The sequence below is a fragment of the Pelophylax lessonae genome, assembly GCF_965119305.1.
Source record: "Pelophylax lessonae genome assembly, chromosome: 1".
Taxonomy (NCBI): domain Eukaryota; kingdom Metazoa; phylum Chordata; class Amphibia; order Anura; family Ranidae; genus Pelophylax; species Pelophylax lessonae.
Window position 1 is genome coordinate 477,354,596 of NC_138768.1, and position 18,787 is coordinate 477,373,382.

At 42.9% G+C, this 18,787-nt stretch overlaps 1 protein-coding gene across 1 annotated transcript in view; it reads left to right on the top strand.

Annotated features, from left to right (window-relative positions):
- Positions 1-18,787, top strand: part of PIP5K1C (phosphatidylinositol-4-phosphate 5-kinase type 1 gamma) — a 476,610-nt gene that overhangs the window by 223,551 nt on the left and 234,272 nt on the right. Inside the window, exons 6-7 of the mRNA XM_082248247.1 lie at positions 6,426-6,578; positions 6,914-7,213. Of these exons, the coding sequence (XP_082104373.1) occupies positions 6,426-6,578; positions 6,914-7,213 (453 nt within the window). The remainder of the gene's footprint in view (positions 1-6,425; positions 6,579-6,913; positions 7,214-18,787) is intronic.

Sequence of the window (18,787 nt, forward strand, 5' to 3'; positions counted from 1 at the left end):
TTTCTCTCTATACTTCATCTCAGCTCCTTCAGTCGCCTCACATATCACTATATTACTAGCAGACATATCAGCGTGAATGTCACACCACTTCCTCAAACTCTATCTATCCAGAACTGAGTTCATAATTTTTCCTCCCCCACGTGCCCTTTCCCCTGATCTCTCTGTCAAGATTGATGGCACAACTGTCAGCCCATCCCTGCATGCCAAGGTTCTAGGTATAATCCTGGACTCTGAACTATGCTTTCCGCCCCACGTCCAATCACTGTCCAAATCTTGCCGCCTCAACCCCCCCAACATCTCTAAAATACGCCCCTTTCTAACTAATGACACCACAAAGCTCCTAGTTCACTTCCTGGTCATCTTTCATTTCGACTTATGCAACTCCCTTCTCATTGGCTTACCTTTACATAGGCTATCCCCTCTTCAGCCCATTATGAATACTGCTGCCAGGCTCATCTACCTTACCAACTGCTCAGTGTCTGCTACTCCTCTCTGCCAATCCCTTCATTGGCTGCCATTCACACAAGGAATTCAATTCAAAATACTAACATTAACTTACAAAGCAATCCACAGCTTGGCCCCCAGCTACATCACTAACCTAGTCTCAAAATACCAACCTAATCGTTCTCTTCTATCCTCCCAAGACCTCCTGCTCTCTAACTCCCTCTTCACCTCCTCCCGTGCTCACCTTTTGGACTTTTTCAGAGCCTCTTCCATCCTATGGAACTCCTTACCCCAATCTGTCCGATTATCTTCTAATCTGTTTGCTTTTAGAAAACCCTCCTCTTCAGATAAGCCTTTTCTGCCCACACCTAACAACTGTACTTTTATTTTCTCCATCAGCTCATCCCCCACAGCTATTACTTTTTTTATCACTTGACCTTCCTCCTAGATTGCAAGCTCTAATGAGCAGGGCCCTCTGATTCCACCTGTATTGAACTGTTTTGTAACTGTACTGTCTGCCCTCATGTTGTAAAGCACTGTGCAAACTGTGGGTACTATATAAATCCTGTATATTTATAATAAACCCCCTAGACTTAAACATTCTGTATTGCGACTACATAAAAACTATGGTGGCATTCATTTTTAGAACGAAACGGCCTGTCACATTACCAGAATGTTTGACTGGTACCAACCTGGTCCTTTAAGACAATGGGTCTCTGTAGAACAGGAGATGATCAGAATCCCTGTGGCAACCCTAACGCCCCCAAAATATTCCTTCCTATTTCAAAGCCCACCCTAACATTGGTACAACTTTTGCCATATGCCAAAGACTTTTTTTTTGGGATGAAAAACGTATATATTTCTCCATTCCCCCTCTTTCCCATTCCAGAAAACCAGCAACTGCTTCATAGATTGGGTCCTCAAAATCTCATGTGTTGTTAATTGACAATAGCCTTCTCTGGAACAAATGTCAAAAAACTCCAGACTAAGAGATCTGGGATCCTGGTGAACAGCCCAGTTCTCAGAATCCTCTCAGCTGTCAGCCCAGCTCTCAGAACCCATTCCAAAGTGTGAAGATTCATGCACCCTCTCACTGCATTTGAAAACTAGTGTGCACTAGAAGAACTACTTAATGCACTCTCAGATCAATTTTCCAATGCAATATTAAACCCCAACACACTTAAACAAGTGGGAAAGATTTACAAATGCAGCAGTCAAAAGGACAGACTACTTTAACATGCGCACAATACCTCCATCTGCACCATGAGTTCAAAATCCGTACCTGGTGCTACAGAAGGCCACAAATTCTTCACCATGTTTCCAACCTCCCTTGACACTTGCTGGAGGTGTGTTCAAGCCAAAGAAGATCTACTCTACACTTTGGTCTCTGTTGAAATGAAGTCCTTTACTGTCCCCTGACTCAGCCTTTTTTCTCAAACACCCCAACTTTATACTGAGGAAAATCTACAAAAAAAATGGCCTCATTCACACGATCAATGTGACCAGAAGCTGCATACCTGACTAAGGAAGCAAACTAGTACCCCTCTGATCTCGCTGTGGATAGTCAAAATAAATTAAATTCTTCGCTCCCCCCCCCCCCCTCAAGGCCAGAAGACCTGCTGACATGCACGCTGGTGTGTGACCCCCTATGTGGATTCTATGGACATCCTGCATAATGGTTAAGCTGTGGATCACATCAAGCGTAGGGGCAGGTCTGCTCTGAATGCCATACTAGCAGCTTCATATTAAAAGAAGAGGATATATTTTTTTGTGTATTAACCAGAGTGGTGAGACAAATACCCACACACCTAGTCACTCTAACTTTGCTTGATTCAGCTGTTGCATATGTCCTACAAGCCCATTCAGAGTGGAGGTATCCATGTTACAAGCGGTCAGCCCGTATTGGTGCTCAGACAGTGGAACCTCATAGATGTACAGATCTTTGTGGCTGATATTATATACTGTATGGCCTGAAGCATTGGCCGGTATTTAATTACCATGTAAACCCACCTTTGATGGCAGAGTGCTATCTCTGGAAGCTGGATTTGGCTCATTTTAAATACGAACTGCATCCACGATTACCAGTATGGACTTTGCAAATTAGTCTTTTTCAGGCCAATCTTTCTAGCATGATAACCTGCTATCATCCAATGTCTCTTAATGCCTTCACAGTCTAGCCGAATGTTAATCAGCTGCTACATACCCCAGTGGTGTCAGTAATTGTGCATGTCAGGCTGGGCCCGGCAGACAAGATAGGAGATGATCTGTGAGACTAGACGGATTGCGTTGTAGTAGGTACTAGAGGGCAATCTAAATGCATGTGGCTCACTGATATACTATATGTGACCCCTAGTCCTGACTAACTATTTGACAGTCTGGGGGACCCTTCTGCTATAAGTTCATGGTCTCTGAAGTGATTGAGCTTAGAAACAGAAGGCAATGCAGATGACGTGAGACCTATTGAGCTGGCCAGCTGCAAGTGGTTCTTGGCTGCATCTGTGGCAGTAAAAGAGTTAAATTACATCAAAAACGTTAATATACTGTATTAGCAAAGAATAAATACATGGGCAGGGATGACAAAGTGTTAAAGCTGTCTAAAGCTGGCCATACACTTGTTTCTTTTGTTTAGCCTAAAGGCTGAACAAAAGACATTTAACAGATTCCTCCATCCACAGTAATGCAAGACAGTGCGGATGAAAATATCTGCCACTGTAGCTATTGTTTTCAGATATATATTTTTCTCGTATTTATGAATTTTGGTGATATATATTTTTCTCGTATTTATGAATTTTGGTGATATATATTTTTCTCGTATTTATGAATTTTGGTGATATATATTTTTCTCGTATTTATGAATTTTGATGATATATATTTTTCTCGTATTTATGAATTTTGGTGATATATATTTTTCTCGTATTTATGAATTTTGGTGATATATATTTTTCTCGTATTTATGAATTTTGGTGATATATATTTTTTTCGTATTTATGAATTTTGGGTTACCACTATTTATGAACAGCTGCATTCTAGAAATTTTAATTATTGTCATTAGTTATTTCACTTATTTTTGCGCTGTATTTGCACTGCACTTTAACAGATTTGGTCATTACCATTTTGAACAGCTGCATTTAAGTTCACCATTAATTTAGTTAATATTTATTCAATTTTTCCTGAGCGCGGTACACACCTACCCACACATTGTTTTCAGAAAGCCACCACCACTGACTTTCAAAATATCCGAACAATACCTGCATTTAAATGGATACAGGTGCTGTTTGGCTGCCAAATTTCAATCTGGCTCTTATGACTTTCAGTTGAAAGATGTCAAATAGAGTGCTGCCGATGGAGTCACATACTAATTTTCAGGAACCAGCCAAAATTCCCTGTTTGGCAAGCTTAAATTGTAACTCCACTTTAGTTGAGAAAAAAATAGCCCTCTGTGTGATCAGTGTACATTGCAAGAAATTTAAAAAACGTTGTTGCGGAGTCCTACCTGATTCTGCTTTGAAGAAAAAGTTGTTTTCTTTACAGACTAATTCTAAATTGGAGGGACTGGTTCATTATAACTTCCTGGTGTACTGCTATTCCTCATGCCCAATGGGGCTTTTGTAAATGTGATTTTGCTTGTATCCTAGTGCAGACATCTTGAAAAAACAGTGAGCCAATCACACAAGGAGGTAAAGGAGTCTTTAGGAGCATTCTGTACACAACCGTGTACAGAATGCTTCCAGGTTGCCATATTGCAATGTATTTTACAGAAAATTGTAGTGGCTGCAGATTGAGAGTACATTTTATTAACATTAAATTACAATATGGATTGTGTACCAATTGAACCATTTACTACCATGACTACTAGTGCGGGGGGAGGGTTAACATTCACTGCCATGCCCACCAATGTAGGAAGGGGAGGATGGAGAGGTAACATTTCTTTACCATGACCACCAATGTGGGGGAGGTGAGGGGTAACTTTCACTGTCACTGACCACCAATGCGGGGGTATTATTGCGCCACTGACACCAATGCTAGAGGTTATTATTGCAGTCACTGACACAAGGCTTCGGGGGTTATTTTTTGTGTTTATTGGCACCAATGTATGGGGTTATTTTTGGGGTTATTATTGCATCCACTGACATCAAGGCTGGGCGTTATTATTGTATTCACTGACACCACAGCTGGGGATTATTTTTCTCTAACCTCAGTGTGCATTGCGATAAGTTGCAAAAAATGCAGCAGTACGGAAATTTGTGAGCATTGAGGTTCAAAAATGCGCTGCTGTTGTGCGGCCCTTTAGAATTGTGGGGGGCTGCACTTGAGGCTCTTTATAATTTTCAAGTTGACCGCCAGTGGCTTAAGATATACTTCGAGGATATACTTCTTTTGCTACCTACTTGAATACCTACACAGCGAGCCATTTGTATAAGGAGAGTACATAGTAATTTGATATCCAGGAGACCTAGACCTTACCAAGAAGGTATATACCTGACCCTACCAGGTAAACAGATAGGGGTGTGCACCTCAGTGTTTATCCACCAGCTACGCTCATTTCGTCCATTGTCTGGTGAGTGGGGTACACAAGAGTAGAGCACGAAGATTGTCTTATCTTTAGATAATATTTTTATTGATTGGTTTATGTGCACAGCATTTATTACCACAGTTTTAAGATTCTATAGATGCAATTTTGAATTGTCATACTTTGTCACATTTCTTAATCACATGATATTTGTACATTAGATATAATATACTTATGCACACATGCACATTTTTTGATAACACATGCACTTTTTCAAAAAAATATTCATATAACTTTAAAGTTTTACGTAATATAGGAGAATTACAAGCTTTGGCACATGATATTTTTTTATATTTATTTATGAGGAGCAGCGCTGATCTTTATATTACTTTATATCTTATTGTATTGCTTCCCTTTTTAACTTTCATTGGTATGTATGTCCACCAATGTAGGAAGGGGGAAGTTGGGGGGGGGGTTAATGTTCTCTGCCGTGAACACTAATGCAAGGGGGGATGCTGGGTTAACTTCCACTGACCACTAATGCAGGGGGGTTACATTTCACTGTAACCAGTGCTTTAAGTGGGCCGGTATGCACTGGTACTCAGTACCGCCACTTCCAACTATGGCTCTTGAGCATACCGCCACCTCTCCATGTGCCTTAGCGTACCAGTACGCTCATTTTGGGCATCTACGCCCTCAATTGCCCCCCCAAGAATATTTTCCACTCCAGAGCCAGACCAGTCACCACCAGTGAGTCCCCCTGCTCCGGAGTCCCAGCCCAGGCCGGGGGGGTGCTCTGTGGGGACCATGATGTGGGGTGGGGGCGAAAAAATTTATAGGCTATAATAGAGTACAGGCACCTCTTTTGGGCCACTTAAAGCACTGACTGTAACTGACCCCTAATGCAAGGGGAAAAGAAGGGTTAATAGTACAGACACTAGTGCAGGGGGTTAATATTATGCCCAGTAACTTTCAATGTCACTGACCACCAACGCAGGGGTTTTATTGCGACCATTTACACCAATACTTTGGGGTATTATTGTATCCACTGGCACCAATGCTGGGGGTTATTATTGTAGTCACTGATACTAATGCTGGGGGTTGTTATTGCTCACACTGACACCAATGCTAAGGATTATTATTGCGACCACTGACACCAATTTTGGGGGTTTCTATTGAATTCACTGACACCAATGTACAGAGTTTCTATTGCATCCACTGACTCCAGTCTTGGGGGTTAATATTGCACCACACTGACACCATCATTGGGGGTTATGTTTGCATTCCACTGACATCAATGCTGGAAGATGATATTGCTTCCACTGACTTAAATGCTGGGGTTGTTTTTGTGTCTGCTGATTGGTGTTTTATTTTGTTGAAGTGTTACATCAATTGCCTTTGTCATTTTAACAATTTGTGTCACATAAAAACACAATGATTTAAGTTCTTCTGTTTCTGTTCTTTAATCCAGTATTCCTTGTGTAATGAGCCTCTGATTGAACTTTCTAACCCTGGGGCAAGTGGGTCTCTATTTTATGTCACAAGTGATGATGAATTCATTATCAAGACAGTAATGCATAAAGAGGCTGAATTCCTTCAGAAACTGCTTCCTGGATATTACATGGTATGACCTGTATGTGAGTTTTTTTTAACATGTCTTGTAAATCTGTTATTAATCTGAATCTCTTTTATACATTTCTTTAACAAGTACCTTTTTTATGAATGTGTTTTTACTAAGAGCTGAAGTTATTTCCACAGATCCACAAATCAAATTCAAACTTTTTAGAGGAAGTCTGATGCCAGTTGGTGGCTTAGGAACCATAACTGTCAAAAAAATAAAAAAATAAAAGCATGCTGACACATAAAGATCTATATGTTTTGCAGATAAATAGGAATTATAGTTTCTTTACTATACATTTTTAACTAAAAGTAGCCTTGTGTTTTCTTTAACCTTTGCAGAACCTTAACCAAAACCCACGTACTCTATTGCCCAAGTTCTATGGCTTGTACTGTGTTCAGTCTGGTGGGAAGAATATCCGTGTTGCTGTGATGAACAATATCTTACCACGGGTAGTCCGTATGCATTTTAAGTATGACCTTAAGGGCTCTACCTATAAAAGACGTGCTTCCAAAAAAGAGAGAGAAAAAAGGTGTCCTACCTACAAAGACTTGGACTTCATGCAAGATGCACCTGAAGGATTGCTTCTGGATACGGATACATTTAGTGCATTGGTTAAGACCTTACAAAGAGACTGTCTGGTGAGACATTCTTCATGTAAACTCCTATTTTTGGTTCATCAAAAACCCTATTCAGCACACAGAAATTGACATAAAAGTTGCAAGCATCTTAATGGTTTATATGCACATATTTATTCACACACCACTCCCTACCTTGTCCTTCACCATATGCACTACAAAACTAGATAAACAGATGGAATCTAATGATTTTGAATGATTTTTAATTGCATGCCCTGCATTTTAGGATTTTCAGTATTAGATATTGCAGAATTTGCAAGCGCTCTAATTTGTATACAATGAGCATCTCGACTGTGCCCCATAGTGTTTTAGAGCTGAATATATATGAAAAAGAAGTATTTGCAGGCATTTGGTAAACCTCAACATGAATGTTATTATTTCAGAAATTTTATATCTTTAGGGATAAACCAGTTTATGAAATGGCAAAATACTGTAAGTGGTTAACATGGGATTTCAGGATTTGCACTCTTCATACATCACTTGCTAATGGGTGACAATCATGAATAATAAATCTTTTGGTATTTGATTACCTTTAACTCTGCCTTTCATAAGTAAATTAGATATTTATAAGATACAGAGATGTGAATTACTGATTTATGGTTTACTGATGTTGAATTGTGCATCCCAACTTTGCCAATGGAACTTGGTATGTTAAACAGGGATTAGTTTACAGTACAATCACTTCATATTTCACTTCAGAAACCCTGTTTTCCTGTTATGTGGCCAGTACGTATTTATAACTTTATAACATTGTCATATAATTTACTTACAAGGGAAACTATAATGCTGGAGTTTTTTTTTTTTTTAGTATGTGAGTTTTTAAACTAATGTTTCCTGATCATACAATACAGGACAGGCTTTGTTAATCCTTACAGCTGGGTTATATGCAACCACCTTGATGTTATTGGAATTTGGCAAAGAAAAAAATTAAAAGCTGAGGCATCCCCCATATAACCCCTGCCACTTATAGCTAGCCTCACTTTTTTGCTACTGTTCTTAGGTGATGGACTTCTTCTCTCTACTGAGAGAAATGTACCCTCTTATTTTTGCATAGTGATTCTTTTTAGGACCACTGCTGCTTTTCTGCAGCTTCTGGATTGGTTGACTCATCAAAGTGGAGTTAACCTCGTGGTGCTATATAGATCCAGAGCTGAGGTCTGCCAGGCACAGAGCTCAGTCTCTGAAGACCCCTGCAGGGGTATGCCCACCATGGAGGGCAAAGTCAGGAAGCATTTAAATCCCCCTTATTCCTGCGGTTGATTAGTGAGTGCAGGGCAGAAGACCTTTAGACATTCATCCCAGGGAGCCCTAATTTGCTTTTTTTCCTCTAGGGGTACTTCCCACAACTGTTCCCTTGTGGAGTGCACTGTGTTCAGGATATGGCAAGGGCTAACATTTAGGCACCATTGTACCTTATGGGACCATGTAGTATCAGAGGTGGCCTGCAGTGGCGCTCTAAGGTGCTTGCAGTACCTGTGGCATGTACTGATCCTGAACTGAACCAAGTTGGCTTTTGTGGATATGTGACCCTTCCCTGCCCTCCCTTTGGACTTCTCTTTGGGCACAGTATTAAGCTGTTCTGCTTGAAACATTCTTCTCGATCAGCACTGCAAGCTATAGCCTGCAGTGCTAATCTGTGTATTCTGCTGACAGAGAAGCCTCCCCACTGTCCAAATACAATGACACAGCAGGAGGAATCCCCTCTCTACCTGTATTGTGTGGATGGAGGAATTGGGTCCTTTTTTTTTTCGTCCAGCTAGTTGAACAAAAAAAAAAACAGACCCATCTATTGCCAGCTTTACGGTGATGCACCAAACACCTGGTTGTGGCCTACAGGTGCGAGCCTCCCCTTCTAACTCAGACTTAGACTTAATCTGGCAGATACTAGAGAAGAGGATCAAAGACATTGGATCAAGAAGCCACTTCTAATACTTGATTTTCTTCCAAGCTAAATACATTTTTTGTGACTCTAAATGACACTGTATGCTCTTGTCTAGCATTGGAACAGCCCAAGTCTGCTCACCCCAGGGTGTCCAGTATGAGATCTTTAAAATTCCCAAAGCCAGCCAAGACCTCTTTGAGCCTGTTTTGTACACGGACTGGTCCAACTTTTTCAAGACTTTCTCTCTTACATAGTATTTTCACCAAGAACATTCTGTTAGGGAAAGCTTTCTACAAAAGTAGGCACTTTCTGTGGTAGATCCTGCCATTTCCTGATTTAATATAACCCTCACAGCCCATGTGGAGGATAATCATGTGTTAAAAACAGGTAACTAAGAGGTTAGAGGCAATCTTTAAAGCTTTCTCCTCCCTAGCCCATCCCCCGATGCAACCTGTGGGTGCTTCCATGGCTGTCATTTAGACCATTGCAGTCAACCATTGTGCCATGACCCTGGTGCCATTCCTAAAGATGTGTCTGTTCACTCAGTTAGATCTGAAATCAATTACATACAGCCATATGCTACTCTGTAAATACCTGTGCAGATACTTTTCACCAAATATTCAGAATGTCTTTTTCCCTGTGCAAACAACGCAGTAAAAGGTTGGCTTTTTAGACAAGGACATTAAGGAGATTACACGGGGCAAAGGTACTCTCCTTCCTTAGAAGAAAACGGCTTGTGCCTCCACCATCAGGTCATCCACTCATGATGTTGGCAAAGGTTTCTTTCATCCCTTTGGCTTCCAATGCCAAGTCTAAGATGGGAACGATCTTTTGTAAGAGGAAATGGTCCTCCAAGCCAATCAATTCTGGTGCCAAGGCCTCTCTACAGTGGTGCTGTGCCCCCCACATCTGGAGGAGAGAGACAACTTTCAGCCTTTGCTGTCTTTCTTCTTTACAACTCAATAGCTCAATGGGGAAGTCCTTATACATGCAGGCAGTTACTAAATGACAGGACAAATCAATTAACTCATCAACACCCTGGTAGTTCATTGAGAACTCCAAGCCATTAACCGCAGTGGTTGATAAGAAGTTGTAGTTCTCTCATTCCATTTTAAATTGTGACAGGGGAAAAGATCCCTGACCTGCTGCCACAACAGGGACTCAGGAGGGTACGGAGGCAGCTCAGCTAGTAACATGTTACATGTTACGCCCAAAATATGGGTATAACATGTAACATGTTACTAAAGGTGATTTTATCCCTGAAACGGGTCAAAACAAGCAGTGAGAAGGCAATATAACACCTCCTCACCACCTGTCAAATGCTCTCTGAAGAGCGATCCTTTGTGAACTGCTCTTCAGAGGGCAATGCAAGTGTAAACAAATCCTGGAGGTGCAGTAAAATCATCCAGTCCTGTTTTTCATTTTTTTTTTTTTTTAAGATTTATTTATTGTGTTTTTTACAATAATAATACATAACATATCATAACATAACATAACAAAAAAATAAACAAAAACAAGTAAAAACGAACCTCACAGGTCTCACAAATGTAAGAAATTGGTACACACAAATCCAACATAATGATTCCAGTATTAGGACAGTTTACTCCAGTGCAAGAAAAAGGAAAAAACATTGCAATTATACATACAGAATAAAAATCACCTTTCTCTTAAGGTTATATTGCCCCCTACAGGAGTAGGACACTAAGCAGAAAAAAGACGTGGCTATGCCTATGGGCAGTCTTAGGTGGTATAAATCCCCCTCTCTGCTATAGGCCTTTAGTTTTTTTCTGCCTAGTCAGGAGTAAGGACTTAGTACCCTACTGGGATCTTTGGTCCTGGCATTTTTTTCTGTTTTAAATGGCTTTTTTTTCTCCTGTTTTTTTTTTTCCTGTGAGATCTACAATCAACTGCCGGACTGGTGGACAGACTGGATATCTAGATACAGTGGTCCCCCCTGTCTAGCAAACAAGCGCGCCCAGACCAGAGCTCCGTGCTGGGTCAGCGGCGACATAGCCCCACTGGATTGGGGCTGGCCTGCAAGTTAAATACTCTTGCGAGGTCATATATGACCGGTTATTGGCCCAAGTCACATTGTTCCTCCTGGCTGACAGCCCCCCATTTCGATAGTGAGGAGGTTCTGTCTATAGTGGTGCCTGCCTGGTTCCTGGTTTAGTGTGTAGCTGTCCCCACTCTGCCCCTGGATGTGTTTTGGGGTGCAGGCGGGCCTCTCCCTGGGACGGTCGGACCTGTGGGTTCCCCTCCTCCCCCCCAGACCCCTCTTTTGTTTGGTGGTCCCTGTGGGCCATCTTGGTGGTGTTTAGGCATGTATTTTGGCTTAAGTGTTGGTCTGTGGACCAGACTTCTAAGAAAGCTCTGACTGATTTACCCTTTTAAGGCGATAACCTGTTTGGGGATACCCTGGATGACATCATTAAGATTTGCACAGGGGTAAAAAGTACCTTTCTTCCACAGTCTGGAAAGGAAAAAGAACCTTGTTGCAGATGCAGCCTGTCTTTCTTGCCTTTCAAAAAGTTTTTTCTTCCTTCAGGGTCCACTGACAAGGGTTCAAAACCTTTCAAGTCGTCCTCAGGTTCCAAACGGCCCTGGTCTGGCAAACCGAGAGCGGGATTCTCAAAATCCGTGGACAAGGCTTCTTCAGCATGAAGGTGCACCCTCCCCCAAACCTGGGTTGGGGGGACATCTTCGCTGATTTCCAGGCCCGCGGACCTCCTTGGTACATGACAAATGGGTCCACGAAGTGATACTGTCTAGTTGCAAGATTGGAAGCTCTCTTCGGGGTGGTGCAAGACTGTTGCTTCAGGGTGTGATTGTCCCGCTTCCGGTATCGTAACAGTTTCAAGGTTTTTATTCAAACCTGTTCATGGTCCCAAAGAAGGCAAGGTACGTCTGATTCTGGGCCTCAAAGCCCTGAACTGATTTGTGCGGGTACAGAAATTCAGAATAGAGTTCATTCACACAGTGGTGGCATCCCTATGTCAGGGGGATTCTCTTGCCCCTATCTACATGAAGGATGCTTACCTGCACATTCCAATATGTGTCCGACACCAGTGCTTCCTCTGTTTTGCTGTGGGAGAGGAGCATTATCAGTTTGTGGCCTTTGGTCTCACCTCCGCTCCTCGGGTCTTCACAAAAGTGTTGGCCCAGGTTCTGGCATTGCTACAACAGCGGGGGGTTGCAGTTATGGGCTACCTGGACCTCTTGCGAGCGGAGTCCTCTGCTGCCTTGATGGACAATGTGGAGATCACTATACAGACCCTGAAGGAGTTTGGATGGCTTCTAAATTACCAGAAGTTTGCTCTGTTTCCATCCAGGAAATTGGATTATCTGGGTCTGACTCTGGATTCAGCTTTTTCCAGAGTTTTCCTTCCTCTGGACAAACTCCAGAAGTTGCATGCTCCGATTCATCTACTGCTGTCCAGCAGACGGTCCTCCCGGACTTGCATGCGGGTGCTGGGCCTGATGGTATCTACCTTTGTTCGGTTTGCACAGTTCCATACGAAGTCCCTTCAAAGGGAGATCCTGGTAAAACGGGACAAGTCTCTGGACAAATGGATTAGACCGGGAAACCAATGGGTCCCTGGCCTGGTGGCTTCGCTTTCCGCCTCTTCGGCAGGGCAAGTCTTTTCTCCCCATGTGACAGTGGTCACCACAGATGCCAGTCTGCCAGTCTGTCCGGCTGGGGAGGTGTCCTGGAACTGAGCTCTGCTCAGAGTTGTTGGACGATTGAGGAGTCCAGACTGCCGATCAATGTCTTGGAACTTCGGACAAACAGGCTGTGCCTAGATTACTGGACAGATCCAGTCGGACAATGCCACGGTGGTGGCTTATATCAATCACCAGGGTGGAACAAAGAGTGTGTTGGCAGCCCTGGAAGTAGCGGCATCCTCCGGTGGGTAGAACAGTTTGTTTCGGCCTTCCTACCTTCCCCTTTGTAGGAGTGGAAAACTGTAAGGCGGACTATCTTAGCCGGCAGGTCCCTTCATCTGAACGTGTTTTCTCAGATATGTCTCTGGTTTATAGGGGGCTATGTCCTTTTATGTCATTTATGGTGGGGGACCCTTAGGTCTAATAGGAGTCTTTTTGTTGAACTTTAGCTGGCGTCTCCTTGCAGGACTGTAGCCGACGACCTCCCCTGCTTGTTATGTTCTCAGAGTGAGCTTAGCATATAGCGACTCTACTGGGTCTGCGTCCATGCACTTCGGGTGCTCTGCAGTCAGGATTATTCCTTTTTTTTTTTACTGCACATGCGCTTGCAAGGGCACTGGTGGATGCACTGATTATATCTGTGCAGAAAATTTTTAACATGGGGGGCACCGGTCCCCTTGGGGCCCGCAGATCCCCTAAAGGTACTCCCTTTTCCCGCCTACTGAGACAAGAGTCAGTGGAGTTGTTCTAAACACAATAATGGTAACCACGCATGGTGTGGCTAAAAAGCAGATCTGCAGACCAGGCTTCTAAAAAGGCTCTATCAGATCTCCCCTTTACAGGGGCCCACCTATTTGGGTGTTTATTTGATGAAATGATCATAGGATTCACAGGTGGGAAAAGTACTCTTCTTCCTCTATCCGCTAAGGGCAAGTCACCGCGTAATAGACGGTGCACTTATTTTTTGGCACACAGAAGAAAGGACCTAAGCCATTTAGGTCATCTGGGGGTTCCAAGAAGATGTGGTCAGGTAAGCCGAGAACAGACCCCTCCATATCTGAGGACAGATCCCTGCATAAAGGGATTCCCCCACCTGTATCTGGGGTGGGGGGACATGTTTGTTTTCTGTCCGGAACCAGGGACCTCCTTGATTCAGGACAAATTGGCCCACGAGTGTAACGCTCCTGCGTTTTATGTATGATGTGGATTTTCAGCTGCAGAAATATTCCACTTCAGTAGTCATGTAGAGAAACGCTGAGACACCATTCCCAACTCTCAATGACTCATCATGTGTGGATGATCTCAATTCAGCAAGTAAATACACACACTCAATAAGATGTTTCTTAGAGTGACTTATGTATATAGTAACACAGTGATGATAGGCTGAAGAGACAGGTTGGGTAGAGATGGTAGATGACAGACACTTGAAAGGAAATGTTCTTGAAAGTAAGATAGTAGCAGATGGGATGCAGATAGGTTTAACAATCATGTATGGTAGCAGATGACAGAGTAGCAGGTGGACATACAAGAGAGATCAACCCAGTGCAAGAACAGGTGGTAGTAGGCTCAAGAGCTAGCAATCTTAGATAATGCAGATGTAGTAATAGTCCTTAGTATGCAGAGCTAGATAGTGTAAGCTTTAGTATGAAAGTTATAGAGGTTTCCCCTGTGGGGTACTTATCACTAATAGCAATGTAGTAGAGGAGAGGTTCGGCAAGAGCGGATGATCCGGTAGCGGGATACAGGGATCAGCGCAGCGTGGTTCCGACAGCAAGGTATGCTTGCAAGCATGAGAGCTTCAAGACAGGTTAGCATCAAGGCACAAAGCAGTTTGAACGAACACATGTGAGTGAGAGCCGGCGATCTAAATAGCCATCCAGTCCGGCGCTCAGTGATGACAGCATCAGTCTTAAAGGTGTATGCGCACCTTACCAAAAGAGAATGGTGGGGCGCATATACTTATGAAAGAGTAATTAGGGTACCCAAAGGTACCAGAACATTACAGTACCCCCCCCCTTAAGGCCGGCTCCTGAAGGCCTCTGGAGCTGGTTTGTCTGGGTACTTCGCATGAAAATTGCGGATTAATCTAGAGGCATGTATGTCAGAGGTGTTTAGCCAGGTGTCGTCTTGGGGCCCATAGTTCTTCCATCGAACCAAGTACTGAAGTCTTCCTCTGTGGATACGAGAATCCAGAATCTCTTTTATCTCATATTCTTCTCCACCTTCAACTTGTACAGGAGGAGGAGGTGGGATAGTAGGCCTTATTCCTTGGTCAGGAACATGGGGCTTCAGTAGCGACACATGGAAAATGGGATGTATTTTGAGGTCTATTGGCAATGTAAGCTGTACTGCAGCTTTTCCAATAAGTTTCTTGATTGGGAAAGGTCCCAAGAACAGAGGTCCAAGCTTTTTGCTAGGGATTTTCAGTCTTAAATTTTTTGTTGAGAGCCAAACGAGGTCCCCGATAGCGTACTGAGGAGAAGGTCTTCTGCGAAGATCATAGTACTTCTTTTGTTGACTATGAGCGTGTGCAATGGTAGTATTAAGCAAACCCAAAGAGTCCTTTATTTGGGTAAGATAGTCTGAAGCTACTGGGTTATTTGAAGGAAGGATGCGTGGTGGAAGAATAGAGGGATGAAACCCATAGTTCAAGTAGAACGGACTCTGCTTGGTCGCACTGTGGGTTGCGTTGTTGTAGGCAAATTCTGCCAGAGGGAGAAGATCCACCCAATCATCCTGTTGGTAAGAAGTGTAACAACGTAAATATTGCTCGATGCATTGGTTGACTCTTTCAGTCTGTCCGTTGGTCTGCGGATGGTAAGGAGAAGTGAGCTTCCGCTCGATCCGTAGTATGTGACATAGTTCTTGCCAGAACTTGGAAATAAATTGTGATCCACGGTCAGACAGAAGAGTTTTTGGGATACCATGTAACTTAAAGACATGTTTCATCAGGAGTTCTGCCGTTTGTTTGGACGAAGGTAGTCTGCGAATAGCAATGAAATGTGCCATTTTTGTCAGATGGTCCACTGACACTAAGATGGTATTAAATCCTTTGGAAGGAGGCAATTCCACTATAAAGTCCAAGGACACAACTTCCCATGGAGTTTGGGGTATTGGTAGACTGCATAGTAGACCGGATGGCCTCGTAGTGTCAATTTTGGACCTGGCACAGACATTGCATGAAGAGACGAATTTTTGTATAGATGTTTTCATGTCAGGCCACCAGAATTGCCTGGTAATCAGATTAAGAGTCTTTGTCATACCCATATGTCCTGCCATAGGCACATCATGCGATAATTCCAAGATCTTGGTGCGTATGGTAGGTGGTATGTAAAGTTTGTCGTTGTAGTAGAGGAAGCCTTCTGCATCAATATTTAGTTGTGGTGGGGGTGAATCCAAACTTATACCATGCAAAACCTGTTCCTTCAAGGAACGGACAACTCCAATAATGCGTTTGTGAGGTATTATAGGAACGGAAGGGATTTCAAAGTAGTTTTCTTCAGTTAGTCGTGATAGTGCATCCGCCTTTTTGTTCTTATCTGCAGGTGTGTAGGTCACTAGGAAGTTAAACCTTAGAAAGAATAGTGACCATCATACCTGTCGGTGCGAGAAAGTTTTGTTAGTCTGAAGATATTGGAGATTTTTATGGTCCGTGTATATAAGTATTGTTAATTGGGTGCCTTCGAGTAGATGTCGCCAATTCTCCAGAGCCAATTTTATAGCAAGCAGTTCCTTTTCACCCACGGGGTAATTTATCTCGGGACTGCTTAGGGATTTAGAAAAAAAGGCGACTGGATGAAGTGGTGAAGTGTGAGTTGGTCGTTGGGAGAGTATTGCTCCTACTGCCATGTTTGACGCATCTACTTCCAGAATGTATTGGAGGGATGGGTCTGGATGGCGTAGTATGGGAGCAGAAGTAAACCTTGTCTTTAACAGGTGAAAAGCTTTATTTGCTTCATCTGACCATTTGAATGTTTTTTTAATGCTAGTGAGCTGTGTGAGGGGTCTCACAATGGCAGAGAAGTTTCTAATGAACTTCCTGTAGAAATTCGAAAATCCAAGGAATCGCTGTAGCGCCTTGCGTGTGGTTGGTGTAGGCCAATCCTGAATGCAGGATATCTTACTCATGTCCATCTCGATTCCTGTTTTGGATATGATGTAGCCTAGAAAGAGTACCTCTTCTTTATGAAACAAGCATTTTTTCAGTTTCACATAAAGGTTGTGTGCAAGCAATCTCGATAATACTAGTCTTACATGTCTTATGTGTTCAGACAGGGATCGTGAATATATAAGTATATCGTCCAGATATACCACAACACAGACATCTAGTAAGTCTCTGAAAATATCGTTTATAAATCGTTGAAAAACTGCAGGGGCGTTGCATAGCCCGAATGGCATTACAAGATATTCGAACAATCCGTATCTGGTTCTAAATGCAGTCTTCCACTCGTGTCCATCACGGATTCGAATGAGATTGTATGCTCCTTTCAGGTCCAATTTTGAAAAATAGGTAGCTCCACGCACCTGCTCAATGAGCTCAGGGATAAGCGGTAGAGGATAGCGATCTTTTATTGTAATAGCATTCAATTGCCTATAGTCGATGATAGGCCTGAGACTTGAGTCCTTATTGCGGACAAAAAAAAGTCCTGCTGCTGTGGAAGAAGTGGAAGGTCTAATAAAACCTTTTTCCAAATTCTCATCCAAATAGTCTTTGAGATGGGAAAGTTCATCCTGTGAAAGAGGATAAACATGACCGAACGGCAATTTGCTATTTGGGAGTAGATCAATGCTACAATCATAGTCTCGATGGGGAGGTAGTGCTTGAGCATTTTTCTCAAGAAAAACCTCAGAGAGATCCTGATAACATAGTGGTGCAATCTCATCTGTCACCACAGACAGGATCTTCCCGAAAGATGGGAGGTTACACGTACCCTCGCAATAGCAAGAGAGGAAGGTCAGAGTCCGTTCCTTCCAATCTATGGTTGGTTGATGTGTGTGCAACCAGGGAAGTCCCAAAACAATAGGAAAGTGGGGTGAAGGTATTAGATCGAAGGTAGTGGTCTCCATATGAGACCCGTTAGTAGTGACTAGGAGTGCCTGTGTGTGATCAGTGATCGGACCAGAGGGTAAAGGAACACCGTTAATAAGACTCACTGAGACAGGTTTAAGTTTAGAAATAATAGGAACTTTATTTAAAGCAGCAAAACGTATGTCAATATAATTTCCACAAGATCCTGTGTCAATCATGGCCTTAGTAGTAATCCTGTTCTGGTCCCACTGTAATGTTAAGCAAACAGAAAGATAAGGGTTAGTGATTGAAGTTGTCAATCCCCCTAGGAGGACATGTGAACACTCACCCTTCTTTTTGTAGACTAGGGGACAGACGTTTATCTTGTGATCCGGGGATGCACAGTACAAGCAGAGATTACCAGATCGTCTTCTGGCTCTTTCCATAGTTGATAGAGGTGGGCGTATGGTTCCTACCTTCATAGGAACGGGGTCAACGGCCGAAATCCGAGAAGAACTGGATAATGGCATTCCCATTTTCTCAGCCTTTCTTTCTCGTAGTCTTCTATCTATGGTGATACTGAGTTGTATCAATGCATCCAGGGTTTTTGGCAGATCCGCTCGGGCGAGCTCGTCTTTAACGGCCTCTGATAGGCCAAGCCTAAATTGGGTCTTCAGAGATGCATAATTCCATTCTGAATCAAGGGTCCATCTCTTGAATTCTGCGACAAAGTCTTCTACAGGTCTCCCACCTTGTTTCAAGGATCTTAATTGAAGATCGGCAGTACTCTGCCTATTGGGATCATCATATAGGCTAGAGAGTTCTGCTAGGAACAAGGCATAGGAGTTGAGAAGCTGATCGCTTTTTTCAAAAAGAGAGTCTGCCCAGGCCCGAGGATCGCCTGTTAGGTAAGAAATAATAGTACAAACCTTAATGTGATCAGTAAGGTAGGTACGGGGTTTTAGCAAGAAAAGTAACTCACATGTGTTTTTAAATTTGCGAAATATTTTGCGATCGCCTG